Source organism: Urocitellus parryii, chromosome 4 (assembly GCF_045843805.1).
Source record: "Urocitellus parryii isolate mUroPar1 chromosome 4, mUroPar1.hap1, whole genome shotgun sequence".
In the NCBI taxonomy this organism is placed as follows: Eukaryota; Metazoa; Chordata; class Mammalia; order Rodentia; family Sciuridae; genus Urocitellus; species Urocitellus parryii.
The window spans coordinates 200,489,561-200,509,910 of record NC_135534.1 but is presented as its reverse complement, the minus strand read 5'-3'; the positions used below and the strand labels follow the sequence as shown (position 1 = coordinate 200,509,910).

The 20,350-nt window shown below is 40.0% G+C and overlaps 1 protein-coding gene across 9 annotated transcripts in view; it reads left to right on the top strand.

Moving 5' to 3' along the window:
- Dennd1a (DENN domain containing 1A) overlaps positions 1 to 20,350 on the top strand; it is a 523,854-nt gene that overhangs the window by 290,989 nt on the left and 212,515 nt on the right. For all 9 annotated transcript variants that reach the window (XM_026386221.2, XM_026386225.2, XM_026386220.2 and 6 more), the window contains one exon: positions 13,667 to 13,712. In XM_026386221.2, coding sequence (XP_026242006.1) covers positions 13,667 to 13,712 — 46 coding nt within the window. The remainder of the gene's footprint in view (positions 1 to 13,666; positions 13,713 to 20,350) is intronic.

The following is a 20,350-nucleotide window of genomic DNA, read 5'->3' as shown; positions in this document are numbered from 1 at the left end:
CCAATGGTTTTTTTCCCGCCACCATCTCTCCCATCTTATTTATTTAGAGGATTTTTTAGCTTCTTTATTCTTTCTTATGAAAGCCAATCCAGGATCCTCTTTGCAACTTCATCTCACTCTCAAGAACTAGATTACCAGCCTGAGTGAGGTCATTGTTGTTGGCAGGTCCAACTTTGAAGGGAAGAGTTGGCAAGGAAAGCCACTGAGCCTTTGTTACCCTAAACTCCACCCCAAAGAATCAAAGTTAAGACTTGGGGCTGTGGGTGCCCTTGTGGTTTTTGTGGGGAGGCTGTATCTGGATGACTCTGTGCTTGCGTGAAAGTCTTTCCTGGTCTCTTGTTTTCACTAAAGAACTTTTTGAAATAAGACCAAAAGATGATTACAGGCCAGAGGGGGGGCATTGGTGTCTGTTAACTGTAAGATGTAAGGATGATGAAATGGAAGACTGCAACAGAAAAATCAGCTCCTCCAAACAAGGCTTAACTTGGTCACCTTCAGCCTGCTGCCCCTACACTGGTCAGAAACTATAAATGTCATGAAATTTGACTCAGTGCTAACAACTTTATTCTGTTGTGCTGGGTGACTTTCACCACCCTTGAGTTTCATCCTTGGTGGTAAGAGCCAGCAGGGATAACTAGCATTTTAAGTAAAGTGCTAGGAGTCTGAAACATGTAAATTTGAAGGAGGTTTGTTCCTCTGCAGATGATTTAAATGTTAAGTATGTCCCTATGCAGGAGATACACGAAATGGAATCTGAAAACTATTATCTCCTGTAGAAATGAACTCTCAATTTACTCACTGCACAGGAAGGGCGGATTCTACTCATTTTCACTGCCAGCAGGTGCCCTTTCTATGCATAATAGACTTCACAAGTGTAATTAACACATGAGGACCACTGCTGCCAGTTTTTCTTCAGGTACACGCTGCTAGGAGTTTTCAAGACAACAGTGTAGGCCACAAGAGCTTTTTCCTTTGCACTTGAAGATGCAGTGTTCATTGACCTCTGGACAAAGACATGTTAAATGGGCTGAGCTCAGCTCCTGCTGTTGGTGTCATAGGTCCCAGAGACCCCAAAAGCTGTATCACAGTCTTCAGTAGACCAGAGGCCAATAGAGCAAAACTCTAGTTTGCATGCAGTTAATAAATGGAAAATATGATACTGAAAACTCTGCGATTATGTGGAATACTCTAATTGCACATTCACAAATACAACAACCAATTATCTGAGTTAATTCTAATTAGAGCTATAATCACAGATTTTAATTATCTGAATAAATTGGTTTGGTACAAATGGTCTGTCTTAAATATTTCCCAAATTAATTTTTTCATGTCTCTTCCCATTTGGGAGAGCCTGATCAGAGTGGAAAGTGCTTCAGTCTTGGATTCAGGCAGAGCTGGATTTAGATCTCAATTCTCATCTCTTGTTAACTATATAATTATTAAAAATCTATTTTACCTCTTTGATCTGCACTATCTTTTTCTGTAAAATGGGTATAACTGGCTTTGATGAGGCTATAGGAATCACAAGGATTAATCATCAAGTGACACATAGGGGCCACTTAGTTAATGGTGATTGCTCTTATTGCCATTACCACAATGTGTGGGACATGGATTTTGGTTTCCAGAAGGTTTAACTCACATCAGATGTTATTCTTGTTTCTTCTGCCTTGTGAGCTCAGAAGAAAACTTTATAATTCATCTTCTCTTTTTACCCCTCAGATTGTTTTTATTTTGATTTTTTTTTATTTAACTTGAGTTATTGTATGGTTGTTTTCATTTGCAGCTGTGGCATAAGAATGAAAAGAAAAGAAACAAAAGCAGATGGCAGAGAAAACGAAAGGAGTAAGACATTTCCAGCCTTTATGAATATTTAAAAACATGTGCTGCCGGTTCCTTTTCTACTTTAGATCTGTGCCATTCCCTTGACTTTGAAAGTGAAAATGAGAATGTTCACTACCTTAGCTGATGAATCTCTAACCTTGGCCAATGTTGGGAAAGTCTTCCCATTTCTGGACAAAAGGATTAGCTTGCTTATGAGAATCAGAACTCCCTTTCTTACTAACAATCACCATCAACTGAGTACTATGTGGCAAGCTCTATAGACATATTATTGCAAATCTTTAAAATCAAGCTCTAAAGTAAATAAGTAGCTTCCTTGTATGTTAGGAAGTTGAAGCTCAAGGGAGGTTTAGCAACTCACACATCTAAGAAATAATGGAGTCTGCACTTGAAATCCAAGGCCATCTGATATTAAAGCTTGCCTTACTAATATCCTCCCAGAGAATAAGTTGTACCCATCACTAAGATTTTTGTCAAGAGGAACTGGGGTTGTGACTCAGTGGTAGAGTGCTTGCCTGGCAAATGTGAGGCATTGGGTTTGATTCTCAGCACCACATAAATAAATAAATATATAGATGCATGTATGTATATATACATACATACATACATACATACATAAAGATATATGTCCATCTACACCTAAAAAATTTTTTAAAAAATTTTTGTGAAGAAATTTTTCATGTTGTCTTCTTGGTGTCTTGTTTATTATAGAGTCTGTATTTTGTCATTTGTTAATTATATATTCATTCAACAAGTGTGTAAGGAGCACTTGTTATATACTAGGCACTATGCTATATGGTGTCATTCATAGAAATTCCTTTTTCTCCCTTCCTCATTCAGAAGTAGCCCTAAATAAGTACCAGAAATCAATTCCTAAGTTAAATTTATAAATTTGGGTTGTTTTAGGCTCTAGTTAACATAACTTTGTGATAAAATATTTTCAAATATTGTCAAGACCAATTCAAGTTCATGTGTTTCCCCAAAAGCCAGTCAGGTCAAGAGCTAAATTAGTAGCTAACTCCTGTTACTTTTTGAGTTCACAGTTGAACTGAACAGTTAAATAGGGTACATTAAATAAGATATAGATTTTGCTTTTGAATTTGTAAAATGCACTGTATTCTCTGGCATTCTAGAAGTCCTCCTTCCTCATAGTGTTAGAGATACTAGTATGTAGAGATGCTGCTGTATGTAGAGTTCTGAATCAACTCACACTGCGTCATGTATTCCATGTAGAATTTTCAGACGGATCATCAGTCTGGACACAAGAAGGCAACTAAGAGATTGTTAGGTGATGGCAGTCAGTGAACATTTCCTTCAGGAGCCCCCCAAAACAGAAAATGCCAAGAGCCTTTGTAGGAGACTTTGGACAACTTCTGAGAAACCCATCTTTTAGGTAGAAAATGGGTGAGAGAAGAGATTGGGCCCTTTACATTATCTGTGCTACTGGATCTATGGGAATCTATATCTAGTTGCACTATAGATTCTATAGGCAAACTATCTTCATGTTCTCCATTAGGTTTTTAAAATGAAGTATAATCTCATACCACAAAATTCACCCTTTTAAAGATATACAATTCAGTGGTTTGCAGTGATTCCAATGGTCTAATTCACTATCTAGTACATCTGATATATTAGCTATCTAGAAATCTTAAATATATCTAATAAAACTATCTAATCCCTGAATCCATGGATTTTAATGTACTCCTCATTGTAATATATTCTTATCATAATTTTTTAACCTTTGAAAAGCATATCGGCAAAAAGTGAACATTCTGCACAATGAGTAGTCTGCATAGATGGTCAGCACAGATACCAGGAGTACTGCAGAACAGCTCTCATCCAGCCCCAGCAGTGTCACTTCCTGATGCTGCTGAGATTTGTAGGATATCTTTGTGCATTTTCCCTTACTATACCACAGTATTTGAGACTGGGTTTATTTTGACTCATGGTTCTGGAAGCCCAGGAGCATGGCACTGGTCAGCTTCTGGTGGAAGGTAGGAAAGTGGAAGGATAAGTCCATGTGTCCAGCAGAGGTTACATGGTGAAAGAAGAAGCATGAGAGTTGAACCTTGCATTATAACAACCTGCTCTTCGGGTCACTGGTCTGTCCAGGAGAGCAAGTACTCACTCCCAAGAGATAGCATGGATTTTTTTCATGAGGGCTTTACTCCCATGACCCAAATACCTCCCAGAAAACCCCTACCTCCCAATACTGCTGCATTGAAGAATGAAGCCTCAACATGAGTTTTGGTGGGTCCAAAATATCTTTAAACCATAGCACAGAGTTGGTGAAGACAGCATCCCTGGAACACGCAAATGTCCCTTCCCAAGTTGGGCTATATAGTGCTTGTTGGATCACCTGTCCTCCCTTTGGGGAGCTCTCTTAGCCAAGCTAGTGGTCTTCTACCTCCTAGTTGCTGGATCTGAGCCTCTGGACCTGCTCTGCCACTCCCACCTCCCAACCCTGTCTGCTTCCTGCCATGGTAAGGGGCAGCAGTATTCCTCCCAGGCCCCATTTTCTGACCAGCTTGGGTGGGTCTAGCCAGCTCTGATTTCTGCTTATATAGCCCATGAGTAGCCTAGTTTTCTGTTGCTCTTGATACCTTCTGTGTAAGATTTTTCACTCCCTGACCTGGAGCCTGACTTGAATTCAACACTTAGAAAGTTCTGGAACTTCTGAAGCACAGTGTGTCTCCAGCAAAGACATTCTACCTCTTTTCATGGAAACTGTAGGTCACAGAAGGCAGGAGCCACAGACATAATATCAGGATCTAGGGCAGTTTAGCAATGGAGCAAGTCCTCTTGTGAGAGAGCTTTTGGGATAAGTGTCCCTGCCTTTCTCAGTGACTGGCACCAGGGAATGTGTGAGGCTCCAGCATGATGCTAGGCACTGGGTAAATAAATGTGGGTCTGTGTTTCTCTTAACATTTGCAAGACCGAGAAAGTAGGCTAAAATGGTGATCGGATGCTGTGCATCTTGCCTTATGGGATAGTATAGTCTTAGAAAAACAGAAAGAAAATCTTTCCTATTATTTCCAGTTGCATGGGTTTTTCTTGAATACTCTTAAATTATTTCTCCATTAACCTTTTTTTCTCTTCTCACTTGGTTTGTATCATACTCACTCCTGCATTTCTACAAGGACCTCATGGCTGCTGGTAGCTCACAACCTGAGACTTGATTTTTGCAGCTGGCTGTAACGGTAATGTCTCATTGTGGCAACAGAGAGCCCAGAGTCCTGACCTTTTCTCTGTGATTAACTTCTGCTGCCATGGTCTTTGCCATGCAGCCCTTCTTAATGTTTTCTGAGTCTGTCTGTTTCCGATAGGACTGAGGAGGCACAAAAGGGCGGACTATTCCAGGCTTTGATGTTGACCTTTCCAGGTTTTCATCCAGTCATTATCTTTGTAATTTGTATGCTCATTTCTTGAGTCCAGTGGTTTGGGGCTCTAGAAAGCATCTCTGCTCATCCCCAACCCCTGTGGGTTACCCAGGAAGCCACAGAGTCATACTCAGAGGGCTTTGCCTTTCCTCTTCCCCACTTTCACTGAACAGCATTAGTGATGTCTATGTGTCTCTCATTAGCAAACCATTCCCAGTGCCCCATTGCTGAATCAGCCCCTGCTGAGCCACCTCCATGTAGGGAGGCCCTATGTTCTTGATGCCAAAACCTTAAGTGGAAACAAGGCAGGTTCTGCCTCCTCTCCAAATCTATAATTGTTCCTGGTCTCCTCTCAGATCCTCACCCTCTGCTACTGCTCATGAATCAGGGAGAGCTGAATTGGAAACCAAGAAAGAAGTTAACTACCTTCTCCCTTTCTCTCCTCCCCAGCCCAATGAGGAGCCTGACTAGCTGACCAGCATATGGAACACACCCAACAATAGTAAATGTACTGTTAGATGGTGGTTTTTCTCTTCCCTCCCCCAGCAACCTTTTTAAAAATTCAAGCTCCTGAGTAATTAGTCCTTTTGAGAATCCCCATGGATACCAAAATCTGGAGATGCTCAAGTCCCTTGTATAAAATATGCAGTATTTGCATATAACCCTATACTTATCTTCCCCATACTTTAAATCATCTCTAGATTACTTATAATACCTAAAACAGTGTAAATGGTATGTAAATAGTTGTTATTCTATTTTGTTTAGAGAATAATAACAAGAAAAAAAAAGAGTACAGAGGCAACGGTTACAGGCAAGTTACATAGTAAACAAAACAGGTTGCAAGGTAAGCACTGCTTGAACAGTAGGCACGGGAGATTGAGGGAATGTGGAATGGTGAGAGGCAGCAGGACATGCGGCATCTCACTTCATTCATGTGGATTCAGCATGGTGTTTTTCCTTTTTGGACCTTTCTAGAAATTTATATTTAGAATATTTTTGATCAACAATTGGGCAACTCCTCAGATGCAGAACCTTGGATTTGAGGGCTAACTATAGCTTATTTTTCTCTCTGTATACCACAAATCACCTTATGATCTTGTTTCCCTCTTTAGATTGGCAGCCAAGAGTGCTCAGAGCCCAATTTGTGGCCATGTCTAGGGGTCACAGCATGAAATTCAAGTACTACTTCACATGGCTTCAATTTTTTCACTTTGCCCCCATTTCTTTTCCTATTATTGTGACTGTTGAATATAGTCATATAAAATGCTTTAGATCTGTTTAGAACAACAAAAGAATACCAGCCAGTTCCAGCTAGTAAAGCATATGTAGTTTTATTCTGGCTATGAATCTACTTGCTATTTTATTTTTTTAGTATAATTAGCAAATAACCATTTTTGTTGTTGTTGTTGTTAAATGTAGCACAATATTTAAGAGATGTCACTATTAAAGAGGAACAGCATAAGAGACATTGAAGTAGAAGGATTTGGGCTGAATCACTGTTAACACTGTGAATGCGGACAAGTTTCTGAGAATACCCCCAGCCCAGTGTAGTGCCTATTCACATAGTAATCTCCATTGACTATAAAAATGAATTTTATCAGTTAGATTGTTTGAGGATTAAGTGAAATAAGGCAGCTAAAGCCTCCCACATAGCCCTGGGTGTTTGGTGTGCGCTCAACATTTAGTGACACAACTGTCTTTATTCTCCCTGTTCTACTTATGGTGCCATGGTATACCCTGGGTAAAGGTAAACAGAGTTCATTCTTCTGTGACTGACAGTCAAGAGATTAACATGTGCTTTATGCCCACAGAATAAGCCAGACCAAAGCCTCTAAGAAAGGGGGCATGTGTAGCCCATAGTGCACCATGGGCTCAGTAGAATTTTAAGGAAGCTGGGACCAAGACTGATGGGGATACTATGCAACTAAGAGCTAACAGGCAGTTGGAACTAGAAAGCAACTGTAGTAGAGATAGAATGTAGAAGGTCTGGGCCTTGGTCCTCAGGATCGGGTTGGAGAAAACTAACCTATCTCCACCTATTCTTGCTTCCTTGGTGATATGAGTGCTGGTTTTCTGGGAAGTGATAAGGTGTTATCATGGTACAGTGGGCCTGGAGTCTAGTCTCAGTTCTGCCCCTGCCTCTCTGTGTAACCTCAGATGAGTTATTCGGCTTCCTTAACCCTATTTTCTTTATCTTTGAAATGGTGATACCAATAGTATACTGTTGTCATGAGGATCCAGTGAGAAAATGCCTGTCAAGCCTCAGCCTCATGCTGGCCCATGGCAAATGCACAGTCAGTGGGTGGTGGCTGCTATTGTTGGCTCAGGTGCTACACTGGCCACCATGTTATCCTGAGGAGCATCCACCTGTCTCTCTCAGTAAGACCAGAGCTGTGATGATTTGTGTTCTCCAGCAAGATGTGTATGCTGTCTCTGTTCTTGTTCTTTCTCCTTTTCTTTTGTCCTTTAACCTCTTTAACAAAACCAGACCTCGTTATTTAAAGATGAATTTAAAAGTGTAAGGCAAGCTATGTTTACACTTTTATTTCTTTACAAAAACAAGGAAGAAATAGCTGAAATGAAGAAGGCCTCTTTCAGAGTTTTCCTTACCTTTAAAAATAGCGAATGGACCCAAGCAACATAACAAAACCCTGTCTCAAAATAAAAAGGGCTGGGATGTGACTCATTGGTTAAGTGCCCCTGGTTATCGTTATTGCTATGCTTTCATAATCTGAACCTGGTACCCCCCACACACACAAAAAAAATTGCAAATGGAGGGAAGACTTGTGGGCTCCCTTGTCTCCCTTTGCTGAGAAGGGTGCCTGGATAAGAAGGTGATATTCCTCTGAGACATGAGGTAGGTGCTGCATTTGCATATGGCAGTACTGAGGAGGCATTATATGGGAGGAAAGAAAAGAAAAACAGTGGATTTTGAAATTCCTGGACTGTACCAAGCTGTGTTCCTTCCTAAGGGTTGCTCACCTGGTGGTGGTGCCCTTCTCCCCACACCCCTACCACTCCCCATCCCCTTTCTCTTGGGAAGCTGTATTTTATGTATTTAAGCAGACAATGTTCCTTTATTTCACCTGACTCTTTTCCAATTTGTAGCAGCTCACCTGGGGGAACATAATGAAGAGGGCTGTAGTATCTGGGGGAAGGAATTAAACAAATTGTGAAAGTGCAGTGATAATGATGGGCTTACAAGATCATTAATCTGCAGGATCCACATTCATGCCTGTTTGTTATTAGGAATGGTTAGACTCCAGGACCTACCTGGATGAGAAGTGCTGAGTGTCCGAGGCTTAGAGTCTGGACCAGGGTTGGCTGAAGAGCCCCTTTGGTACACCATCACTCCTTTCCTCTCAGCATCAGTACTGAGTATGCACTGTTTGACATCTTGGGCACAGGGTGGGCTCACAGGCCGACTGTTCTGAGTTTGAAGTATGGTTCACCATTTATTAGCTGTGTGACCTTGGGTAAGTTATTTCACCTTTCTGAGCCTGTTTTCTCACCTGAAAATGTGGATAAATAACAGTGCTACCTTGCAGAGTTGCCTTGAGAATTATATATGTAGAGCATGAAAGTGATTGGGTTATAGTTGCTCAACAATATTAGTTATTTTCCCCTTAGGATTCAAAATAAAGATCCTTTCATGTAGAGGTCATTATATTGTCACTGCAACAGAACCTCTTTCCTTTGCAGAGGAGAAGGAAGAAAGAGTAGCTTTCACTCTCCCAGGATGTAACTGAGGAAGTCAGATAGAGTAATAATTCCCAGAGAACAAAAGCCCAGTACAGAGATACCCTATTCTGCTCTTCAGAGATGTACAATGGCATCCTACAATCTCCGTCATCTACCAGCAGTTGTGACACAGTTGTCATGGCCTGCCTGTGCACAGATTTGGTCATAGCTGTTAAGGTTATCACTGCTTTAATTTAATTATGTGTGTTGTTGGTTCTGTATGTGTTGTGTTTAATTGCCATTTTAAATGTCTTCAAAATCACACTATGATTCAGCATTGAAATGAAAAGTCACTGTGAATACTGAAAGCCACTGAGCAGAGGAGAATGTACAATTGCCATTAACGTAAAGCAAGTATATTTGCATTTATATTTTCTAGAAGAGCAACAAACAAGTTATTTCTCGGACCTAAAACAGAAAGATAGTTTCTAGCAGATAAATTTTTGTTTTGTTTTAATACTGAATTACCCTTGGAAAAACATGGACTTTGATGACTCTGAATCAGAAAATGATTCAGATGAGTAGGATTCTGGATAGGAAGTTTTGGAGCTTACCCAATTTATGTTCCCATATTTCCTTTTAATGTATGCCCAAGAGCAAGAAAAGGTTTTTAAAATTTGTTATTTTAAGTGACCAGAAAGCAAAGAATCATTGTTTCCTTGGTGGCATATTAAGATAAAGAGCAAAGTTGCTCTCTGAAAGAAAACGATGCACAACCCTGTTGAATTTAATGGAGGACACCTGTGACCGGATAGCATTCTTGGGAGTCAGAAGCCCATGTTTAGGGTTCATGCTTGCCAGGTACCTACTAGTCCTCATGGAGTTCTGACCTCCCCATCAGTGCTTTGCCAGGTGTCCCAGAGCCAGGGGTCCTTTGGAACCAAGACTGGAACAAGAAAGTGTTCTCTGAGAGGAAAATGGGTCCAATGGTGCCAGCCATGCGAAGGACTTGGAGAAAATTCCTTTGGACTAGATAGTCACTTACTGAGTGCCTGTCTATCAGGTGCTGCCGCTGTGTTAGGCACCTCAGGGGTTGTCCTGATGCTTACAGCAGTGCCGAAAGGTCTCCACTGGACAGGTACTGCCCTTTTAGAAAACACTCGGCCAAGATATAACAAAAGATATTAAAAAAGAAAAAGTCCTGCCCTTTGACTTAGTAATGCAATGTATGGGAATTCATGCACATGAATTTGTTCATTTTCATAATAATGTTACTTATGTTATTGGAAGCAACTTACTGTCAAACTCTAGGGATAGGATTCAGTAAATTATGATACATCTATAATTGGTGAAAAATATTCAGTTTTTAAGATTGCTGGGCAAAAGGGCATGGCATTTAAACCTACATATATAAATTATGAAGATTATAGAGCAATATGGGGGAATGTTATTGTGACCAACAAGAAAACAATAAAATTTCAAAGATATACAACTGTTAATGTGGTTTAATATTATAAAAGGAATAATGCAGACATAAAAACAGTTGTATTAAGATGATGTAATCATGGGTAGGTGTTATTTTTTTTTTATTCTTTTTGATAAAGAGGCAAAGAAAAGAGGTTTCCAAGAAAATGAGTCAGTAGCTGCAATAATTATTGAGGTATATTGAGAATAGGAATTATTTTCAGAAGGTCCCTAAAATTACCTAGTTTTACATGCTTACTAACAACTGAGATGTTAAGGAGGCTCTGGGTTTCTTTTTCTCCCCCTCCCATAAATTTAAAATTTGTGATTATGTATTTGCAGAGTAAAAATGCTGTAGATTCTAGGAAGACATTTGAAGCTTTGTAGGCAAATGATGATAAAATAAAAGGTATTTGTCCAAATTTGAATTCTTACAAAACATGGAACTGCTATGATTTCAGAATAAATTGTTTCAAGTATTTTCTAAATAGAGAGCTGTTGCAGTCCTAACAATACTTGGCTAAGAAACTATTTCTATGATAGGCCATAATTACTCTTTGGAAAATTATTGGGCTTTAAAAAATTCCTACCTAAAGATGCCAGAAGAGCAAGTCCCACTTTGTCCCTTCTTGTATCTACAGTAACTTCTATAAAGTTCTTTTGCCCTCTCTTTCAGGGTATCATGGATTTTTATTGCTGGGCAAAAGGGCATGGCATTTAAATCTACATATATAAAATTGTACAAAATATTTCTTTTTTTCAGATAGAGCCTATGGTTAAATTTATACAAAGGGTTTTTGCCATAGGTATTATTTTAACCTTTTACTCTGTTTTTTTTTTTTTTGAGAGTCTTTTTCTGTATGTTAACTTGTTTGTTCATATTTCAGTTCTGAAATTCTAATTAAAACTTGTGGTCACTAATCAGTTGCATGATTAAGTGTAAGAACTAGAAAAGTTGATAGAATTTAGTTATGTATTATAGATATGAGCTTTTTTTCCCTCCTATGTGTTAGGCTGTGCTCCTAGACACATTTAATAAGTGGCCATTTTTCTGGAATTCTGCACTCTTCCTGCTTTCTTTCATTACATTAGGCAAGGTTCCACTGGATGAGACATTTGCAGTCTTAAGACTTCCTGCCAGGGTTCAGACTTTGTATTTTTGACATTGAAGCTGTCTTGTTCCTGAAGCTACTTAATTAGAAACACATTCATTTCAATGTACACTGGAAAAAGCTCGGACAGCAAAGCCAGGCACACTGGGAAGTTGGAGCATTTGTGTAGCTGGCAGCTAAACTAATGGTTTACAGTTTAAGGGGGAAAAAAATATCACAGGGCATTTCCTTCTCATAGAAGCAGAGAGAAGCTGAATGTGCCCAGCAGATACCTTAAAAAAAGAGAGAAGACAACGATGGAAGAAAAGAAAGGATAACTTCACTTTCAGTACTGTTGTGTATATGGTTCTTTCTTTGGCTATTATCAAATATAAAAGTCTCCTAGAAGAATAGTTTTCAAACTGTGCTGCTAATATTCAAGTCTGTTCTGCAGACTTCCAAAATATATTACTTCTTAGATCTGTAATAAGAAGGAAATTTTATATTTTGGGGAAGATTTTTGCTTGGAAAATTTTATTTGTTGAATACTAATGAGGGAATTGTGTCCTTTCTTATTTTAAAAATGTTTGAGGGCTGGAGATGTGGCTCAGCGGTAGCGCGCTCGCCTGGCATGCGTGCGGCCCGGGTTCGATCCCCAGCACCACATACCAACAAAGATGTTGTGTCCGCCAAGAACTGAAAAATAAATATTAAAAAATTCTCTCTCTCTCTCTCTCTCTCTCTCTCTCTCTCTCTCTCTCTCTCTCTCTAAAAAAAAAAAATGTTTGAGCATGTCAAAATTTACATCTGATCATCTGATGTTTAGAAATTTTTGTTGTCCCACCGTTGCTTCCCAGATAAAGCCTAAACCACTTCATTTTCTGTTGTAAGCAAACCTTTCCTGCTTGGTTACTTGCCCATCCTTGTTTCTTCAACCTATCCCCAAAAAGCCATCCTTGTCCATCCACTTTGACTCCCCCAGCTGTCCCAGAGGAAATGTACCTAATCACCTTAGTATGAACCAAGTGTCTTTCCTCCAGCTCATAAAAATAATAATAATAATGATAAATTTTGTGCACATTTCATACAATGTATCATGTACTGGAGAGACGGATGGAAAAGTTTCCAGTCTCTTCCTTCCTCTCTGCTCTTTGATCTCCCTCATCTGCCCCTAGAAAAGACACCGTGTGATAGGTGAACCTGGGGGTTGTAGGTTCCTTATCAAAGTGACGCCGAAGAAGAAACAGGTACATGTTGGAGTCAAAGCCCAGGTTTTACCATTTCCTTGGTTTTGTGGCATTAAGTGAGTGATTTACTGCTCTGGTCTGTTTCCTCCTCTGTAAAATGTGGGGTTATACCCATCTTATAAAGTTATTTTGTGGATTAACAAAGCTGAATTTATAGGTCTTCATGTAACCACTAGCACATTTATCATTGGTAGGTAGCATCATAAATGATCATGTGTACACACATACTTGCACACAGGCTCCTGAAAACAAAGGAAGGACTGGTCAATCCCAAATGCCCAGGTTTTAAAGCCTTTGAGTTGGGCTCTCCTTCTTTGCTTAGTCACTGAACCTGGGTAACTTGTTGAATGAAGCAGTTAACAGAGTCTTTATGAATGGTATCATCAGGTGGCATGTGTTCCACTGGGTGAAGAAGCTTACTGGCAGCTCTCCAAATACTTTGTTCAGTCAGAATGGGCAGTAGATGACATCTTTTGGTTGTAGAAGAAAACAGCAAATAATAAATTATTCTTCATTGAAACCCATTATGTCCTCCATGCAATTTTTATTGCTTTTTCAATTATAATCATGGCAATCATAGCTTCCATTTATATTGGGAACTCTACTCATCACTTGATGAATATTTTCTGTCATTCTAATAACATTCCATTTGAGTCCAGGTTCCCATTTTAAAGCCTGGGTGACCAAGACCATGCAGCTGCATAGCTGCTGTCAAGGGACTGACACCAAGGCTGGTGCTCTTCTTACTCCCCATGCTGTTTCCAGTGCTGCCTGTGTTTTGAAATTCTTCTGAAGTTTCTAGGCTTGGGAACAAAATGTCACATTAGGATTTTTGTTGTGAAAGGAAATGTAACTGTGCATACGTTTATTAAAACAGTTTTTCTCCAAATAGTGAACCATCTGTAATTTTCTGTTGGAAGCAACAGACATTAAAGCAGCTGTGTGTCTCTGTTTCTCTTCACAGTGCTCCCATGCCCTACCTCATAGGAATCCATTTAAGTTTAATGGAGGTAAGTTGTCTTCTTTCCTCCCTGATCACTCAACTTGGGGTTTGTCTTGCTTTGTGTAGTGGAAAGCTGAGGTCTTGGGATACACATCTCTGTGAATGAGAGCAGATCAAAGCAAAAGCTCATGTGTATTCCCCTTCTGGGTGCACAGGACTGAGTTCCTTTTAGACACTTTCAGTTGGCTCTTGACTCCAGGGCTTTCCCACTTTGCTTAGAGATTACAGGTTTTTATGAGTGAGGGGTTATAAAGGTTATGAAGGCAGGGAGGCCAGAGGAAAGGGTTCTATGAGGGTTTGAACAAGGGAAGAGAAATGGTTCACTTTTTATAATAATGTGTATTCTAAACCACTATAACAGTATTGTATTTTTGTTCTTTTGTATTTTGAGAATATGATATAAATGGTGGATAGAAGTGTGAAGAGGAGTATTAAAATTATCCCCAATACCATTATTCTAGATTGAATTACTGTTAGAATTTTACTATTCTTAATTCTAGTCTTCATTCTGAGAATATGTATTTTAAATAAATGTGCATGATTGATATGTGACATATATATAATTTTATGTCTTAATTTTACTTAACATTATGGTATGAGTACTTCTACATGTTTTTGTCTACTCTTAGTAACAATGATTTTCAATTTGCTACCTGTCATTCCCACCATTTGGATATACCACAACTTAACTATTTTCCTACTGTTGAACACTTAGATTGTTTATAATGTTTTCACTATTATAAATAGCATTTCAGTGAACATCTTTATGCATAAGGCTTTATCTGCATTTTGACTTATTTCCTTAGCGTTGAATCCCTAAAGTAGAAATGCTTGGTCAAAGCTCTGAATCTGATGCCAGATTGCTTTCTGTATGGCTGTACCAATTAGATAGCAGTTCTTTTAAAGGACTTTTCTGTGCTTCTGTAAGTGCCATTAGTTTGTAGACATGAACCTCAAGCCTTTTCCTCCTCAGGAGGGAGCAGACATTTGTACTAGAGCAGAATGGGGCAGGGGGTGGGCGTCTTGCCTATATCACACAGGAGATAAGCTCTGGAGGGGAGTCTACAGCCATGTCCGTCTGTGATGGTGCTTTGCATCTCTTAAAGGAAGTGCTACTTCTCTTCTTCTGTTGCCTTCATTTCACGTCGACGAGGACCACCTGCTTCTCCACTAACTGTTGCACACTGTGCTATTGTGCTTACGAAAATGAAACAAGTTGGTTATCGAAAAACCTGTTTGTTTGACATTGAGAATCTTGATCAAAATAGACCACAGAAATCTGCTCAAATTTCTAATTTGACAGGACGGCCATGTGGCTCCTACATTCTGTTAACAGTCCCTCCCTGTCATCACCCAGCCCTAAGCACATACAGTACACAGTTTATGGACTATCTTGGATGATGTATTTAGATCAGATTGAAGAGATTTCTTCTGTTTTACCTTTATTTGTCAAGTTGGGGAGTCTATTCAAAGCTCTTGTATGAAAAATGAAAAAGTGAATACTTTCTAATAGATCTTTCCCAGCAGTTGCTATAGGGTTTGAAACACTGATCTAAAGACTATTTGGCCTAATCAGCATCTACAACTTCCTCCTGCTTCTCCTCTTGCCTTCCAGTCTGCTCCAGCACAGGCTTTTTCAAACACTTTTAATGTCCCCCTACCTTTAGCATTCTAGATAATTCCAGCAAGTATCTAGTCCTGGATTGCTTTTCTTCTCTACTTGCCCTCTATCATTTGTCTTAAGCTTTTTGCTTCAGTTACCAAGTCAAAGTCATTGACTCTCAGCTGTGACTCTAATGTTGCTCTGCCTCTCTGTATGTCAGGTCCAAAGTTTCAAACACCAACTGAGTTTCACATGGTTGTGCTACAGATGTCTCACTCAGCCTTCCCCCAAACAATTTATTGTCTGTGTGTGCATGTGCATGCCAACACACACACATACACACACAAACACACACACATACACACAAACTCACACTGAACCAATCCACTCCCCTTCCTATATTCCCAGTCCCTATGAATGGAACCATTGGCTTCATAGATGCCAAAGTGGGACACTTTGAGGATGGCTTAGTGTCCCTTTTCTCACTCAGTCTATCTGAATTCTTACCACACCAAAAATGTCTCTTGCCCTGTTTCTCCTTCATTGTCGTCATTGACATGTTTTCTTTGCTTTCCTGGATTCTTGCAAAGCCTTATTTATTCATTTGATAAGCAAAATGAGGGCCTCTTATGTTCCAAGCATTGTGCTTAGTGCTGGACTTTGGAAGATTTATTCCATAGCACTGACATGGAGTGTGTTGCCTTCTGCCTGATCACCGCTTTAGGTGGCCCACTTTCCCTCTGCACTATCCCTGAGTTCTGGGTGGTTTTTTCTTCTGATGTCAGGTCTTCCGCACATCACTGTTAAGAGTACTTGTTAGCTGGTGCGTAGGCTATCAGATTCACATACTTGCACCTTTGCATGGAGAGGCCCTGCCCTTCTCTACCTCTTCCAAGAGGTCCTCAGTCTGCTGTCTTCCTTCTTTCACTTAAAGAACCTCTAACTCTGAATGATAGCTGTTTGCTTCCCTGTTCTCTCTGTCATCCCCTGGAGCATGAATTGTCTGGGAACAACGCATATTGTCATTCTCTGGTGCCCTCGGCATCTTTACGGTGCATCAAGCAGTTCATGCTTACTGAAAAGAAGGGTGGAATGAATGCTTAGGGAATTGTAATTTGGAGCATATTCAGGAGCCCTCCAATGGGCATCACTGTTTGCAGACAACCCAGTACCATAATTTTACATATAAAGACAAGGGAGGTAAATTTTTTTTGTTACCTTTTCTATGATTTAAGTAATTTGAAGCAAGGCCTTTTGTAGTAAAATTTACAGTGCAAAATATGTGTGCATGTTGAAGCTAAAACTTGAAACAGTTTGCACTTAGGTGAATAGGCGAGAGTCTACTCTGTCCAGTTTTTGAAGGGCTTTAAGTATGAAAGCTCAGGACGCACTGGCCAAGATAGATCTTGGCCCTGTCATTTGACTGAGATTGGGAAGGAATTTGCTGTGTTGAACAACTATGTGGTTAACACCAAAAGAAAAACAAACATGGTAGTTCCCCCACCCTTGAAACCAGGCTTTTGAACAAAGAAGTGTTTCCTGGGTGCGTAGGGCAGCTATGAACTCCACATGTCAGAATTTTGTCTCCTGATCTCTTCCCCTGGGTTTCAGCTCACACTCAGAGAGCCCTGTTGTGCTTCCTGAGTAGATTTATCAGGTTCAGTTATACCTTTCAGTGCTAAAGATGCTTCCTCTGTGATTTGCTTCAGGAAAATGGGCTATAACACTTGGGCAGGAGCACAGACCTGGGGCCAAGGAGAGCTCTTTAAGGAAGGAGTTCAGAGAGGCCCATCTCTTCTCACTACACTAGTTTTCTTACTGGCAATTCAGCAAAAGGCTTATTTTTGACTGTCTTGTTATTTTTTCTTGAAAGCTATAGGCACCTTATTATGCCTTTGCATATGTGCCAGAATTTTTTAAACTTCAAATGAATGTGGCAGATGTTCGTAAAAGTTTAGAAAAAGCTACCATAGGAAGACTTTTTAACCATTTTTATGACACTCAAATTTATTGCACAAAAAGAAAGAGAAATTATAATCGAGTATTCTCATTTGGAAAAAGGTTATTTTGGGGAAAGACCTAATTCTAGTCTTCAAGCTCAAACAGGATGCTGTTGCTGTTTGTTAAATGGTAACCTTGTCACCATAAAGAGTCTACTTTCCTTCTAAAGTGACAAGTTTGTAGCTGATATCGTTCTCTCTCCTTCTGCCTTTTGATATTCTTTCTCTCATTTAAGCAATTTGAGGCTAGTGGCAAGTTAGCAGAATAGCCAAGGGTATTGGCATAGACCTCACTTCTTCTTGGAGAGAATGATCATGTTAGTTGGCAGCTAGGAAATCCCAAAACATGGCCAGATTACATAGTGACTATTTCCTTTCATTCAACCGATCTCAATTTAGTTCAAACGACATTTATTCAGTCCCTCTTATATACCATATCTGGCAGCAGGGGCCAGGTCATGCCTAGTAGATGGTGCTTCTGTTTAATAAATGGAGATCTACCCCCAAGCTTCACAGTGTTTTGTGTACAGGCCTGGAGGGGGCTAGGGGGCATGTATCCAGAAGGTATTCGATATTACTGTTGATGGTGGATTAGTGAGGAAGGAGGAAGGCAAGGTGATAGCAATGACATAGTTCCAAAGAGAAGCTCAGGCTAGCTTGTAAATGAAGTTCCACCTGTACGCTGAGGCAGTGAGGGCCCTGGATTCTGGCTTTCCTCCTTCCTGCTCATGTGATCTCAGGCAAGGCAATTGTCTGCTGAGCCTGGTTTTCTCACTTATAATCAAAGGGTAGTGGCCAAATCTTCTTTGAGGGATCATGGAAAGGATATAGTGAAAAATTCATGAGATGTCCAGCACATACAGAGTGCTGCAAAGTCTACAGTTATTGCTGTTTCTATTTATTCAGTGGCCTTAAAGCCATTTACATTGTTAAGGTGATGACTTTGAAATTGTTTTAGAAACCCTTAGGTTCCAAGGGTCATCATCCTCATTCCCTAGAGAAAAAGCTTTAGCATTGTTGGTTTGTGCCTGCCCCATTTTCTCCTGGTTTGCAGTATAGGAGGCAGTACCAGTATTGGGAATGATACTTTGTAGGATTTGATAAATGTGCTTCTGTACTTCTCTGTGGCCACTTCTTTACTATGTTAACTTCAGTCATGATACTTTGTCTTTCTGAATTTTTTTTTAACTTTCTTTATCTACAAGAGCTAAGTCCTGCAGATGTCCAGCATATTCCAGAATCTAACATATGTCAGAAACCCAGGATAGAGGATATAGTTTTTCCCCAGCAATTTGTTGGCAATCTTGTGTCCAGGCATGGCACTATACCAGGAGCTCTGTATAAAATGGTGATTATGACATAACCTCCACCTTCTTGACATTTGGTCTGGAGCAAATGCACACAGTAGAAAATAATTGTGGTGTGGGGGCTGAGGTTGTGTCTCAATGATAGAGCGCTCCTCTAGCATGGGTGAGGCACTGGGTTCAATCCTCAGCAACACAAAAATAAATAAATAAATGTCCAACTACAACTTTTAAAGAAAGAAAGATAATTGTGGTAGATTGGGGCTGCTTCAGGCTTGGGGAAGGGAGGTATCATCTGTAGTCTAGCTTTTCCAGCCTGAGGTCTACACCTCTCAAGAGAAAATAGAAAAGTGAAGCCTAACAGATAAGAACTAGGAGCAACAGGGGAGCAGGGGACACCATGTACAGAGTTTTGAGGTGTAGACCAGGGGACTTTCTAGGAAGTATGAGGCATTCTGTGTCTACTAGGAGCAAGGAGCTACAAGGTAAAAGGGAGACCTGAGTTTGGCAGGAAGAGGCCAAGCCATCCAGGGCCTTGTAAGACGCGTTAAAGAGTTTCAACTTTATAGGGCAACAGAGAGCCATTGAAGGGTGTAAATAGGGAGGGATATGGTCAGGCCTTCTCCTTGTGGGCCATTAGAAACACAGTCCTTCCATATAAAATGCTTGGAAACTGCTTAACTATGTTAATAAAGTAAGTGGATATTTGTAAAGATCAAGGTAATTCTTAAGGAAATTACACACCAAAACCATGTATATAAAATTCAGATGTGTTAGCATCCCCAACCCAAGCTTCTGAATGGTTCCTTTGCCACCAAACTGTGGTGAGGTGTTTGTAGCAATGGTTTTCTTTGAGGTTTTTAAGCACCACTTTTACTAGAGTTGTCTTCTCCTGTTTTCAGTACATTTATGCATCAGATATTCTTTCTGTAGCCCAGTTTGAGGGTATAAATTTAGATGATACACTAAGTGGTTATTGCAGATAGTGGGAACAGGGTGAGTGGGACCCACATACCGAATTGCAGGCCCCTGGGTAGCTGTCCCCACCAATGCAATTGCAAGAGGTGTGCGATGGATGCTCAGGGAGGTCAGGCTCCCAGCATTCCTCCCTGTCTCTTCCTTACCATCATTTCTCTAGGAAGATTTAGACATCAGCCCCCAAAAGCCTGATTTTGCAAGTAGACCAAGTGCTTGGAGTGCTCAGTGGCACTAAGCCTCTATTCTAATGGATCCAAGTGCCTAATCAAAGCTCAGATTGGTTGCTGGAATGCAGAGGCCACATTTATGTGTGTCCACAGTAGGGCTCCTAGTTTGAATATGGGGCTTTTACACAAAATAATAGGATTTTTTCTTTGTGTTTCAGAGAACCTGAATTTCTGTCAATTGAGTTTGTACTATTTTAACTATTTTCTTTTTATCCGCTTGCCATAGAAAGTCTTTAATCCTTTGTCCCTTTAAAAAAAAAAGTATATTTATTTTTAAACAGTTTCATAGTGAGTGGAGAGTATTTCTTGTTTACCACTGTATCACTTTGATGCTTCACAGGACCCCATGTGTAGACAGAAGTAAGGTGTAGTTTGCATTGTTAATGCTCAGCTAATGCAAAACTCTGAGCCATAATCATATTTGGCTAGAAATGGTGATTTGTGTGTCCTCACAAGAATAGAGAAATTAAATGTGAGATTTATTTGTTGGGGCCCAGTAATTCATATTCCTGCTTTATAAGCAAGATGATGTT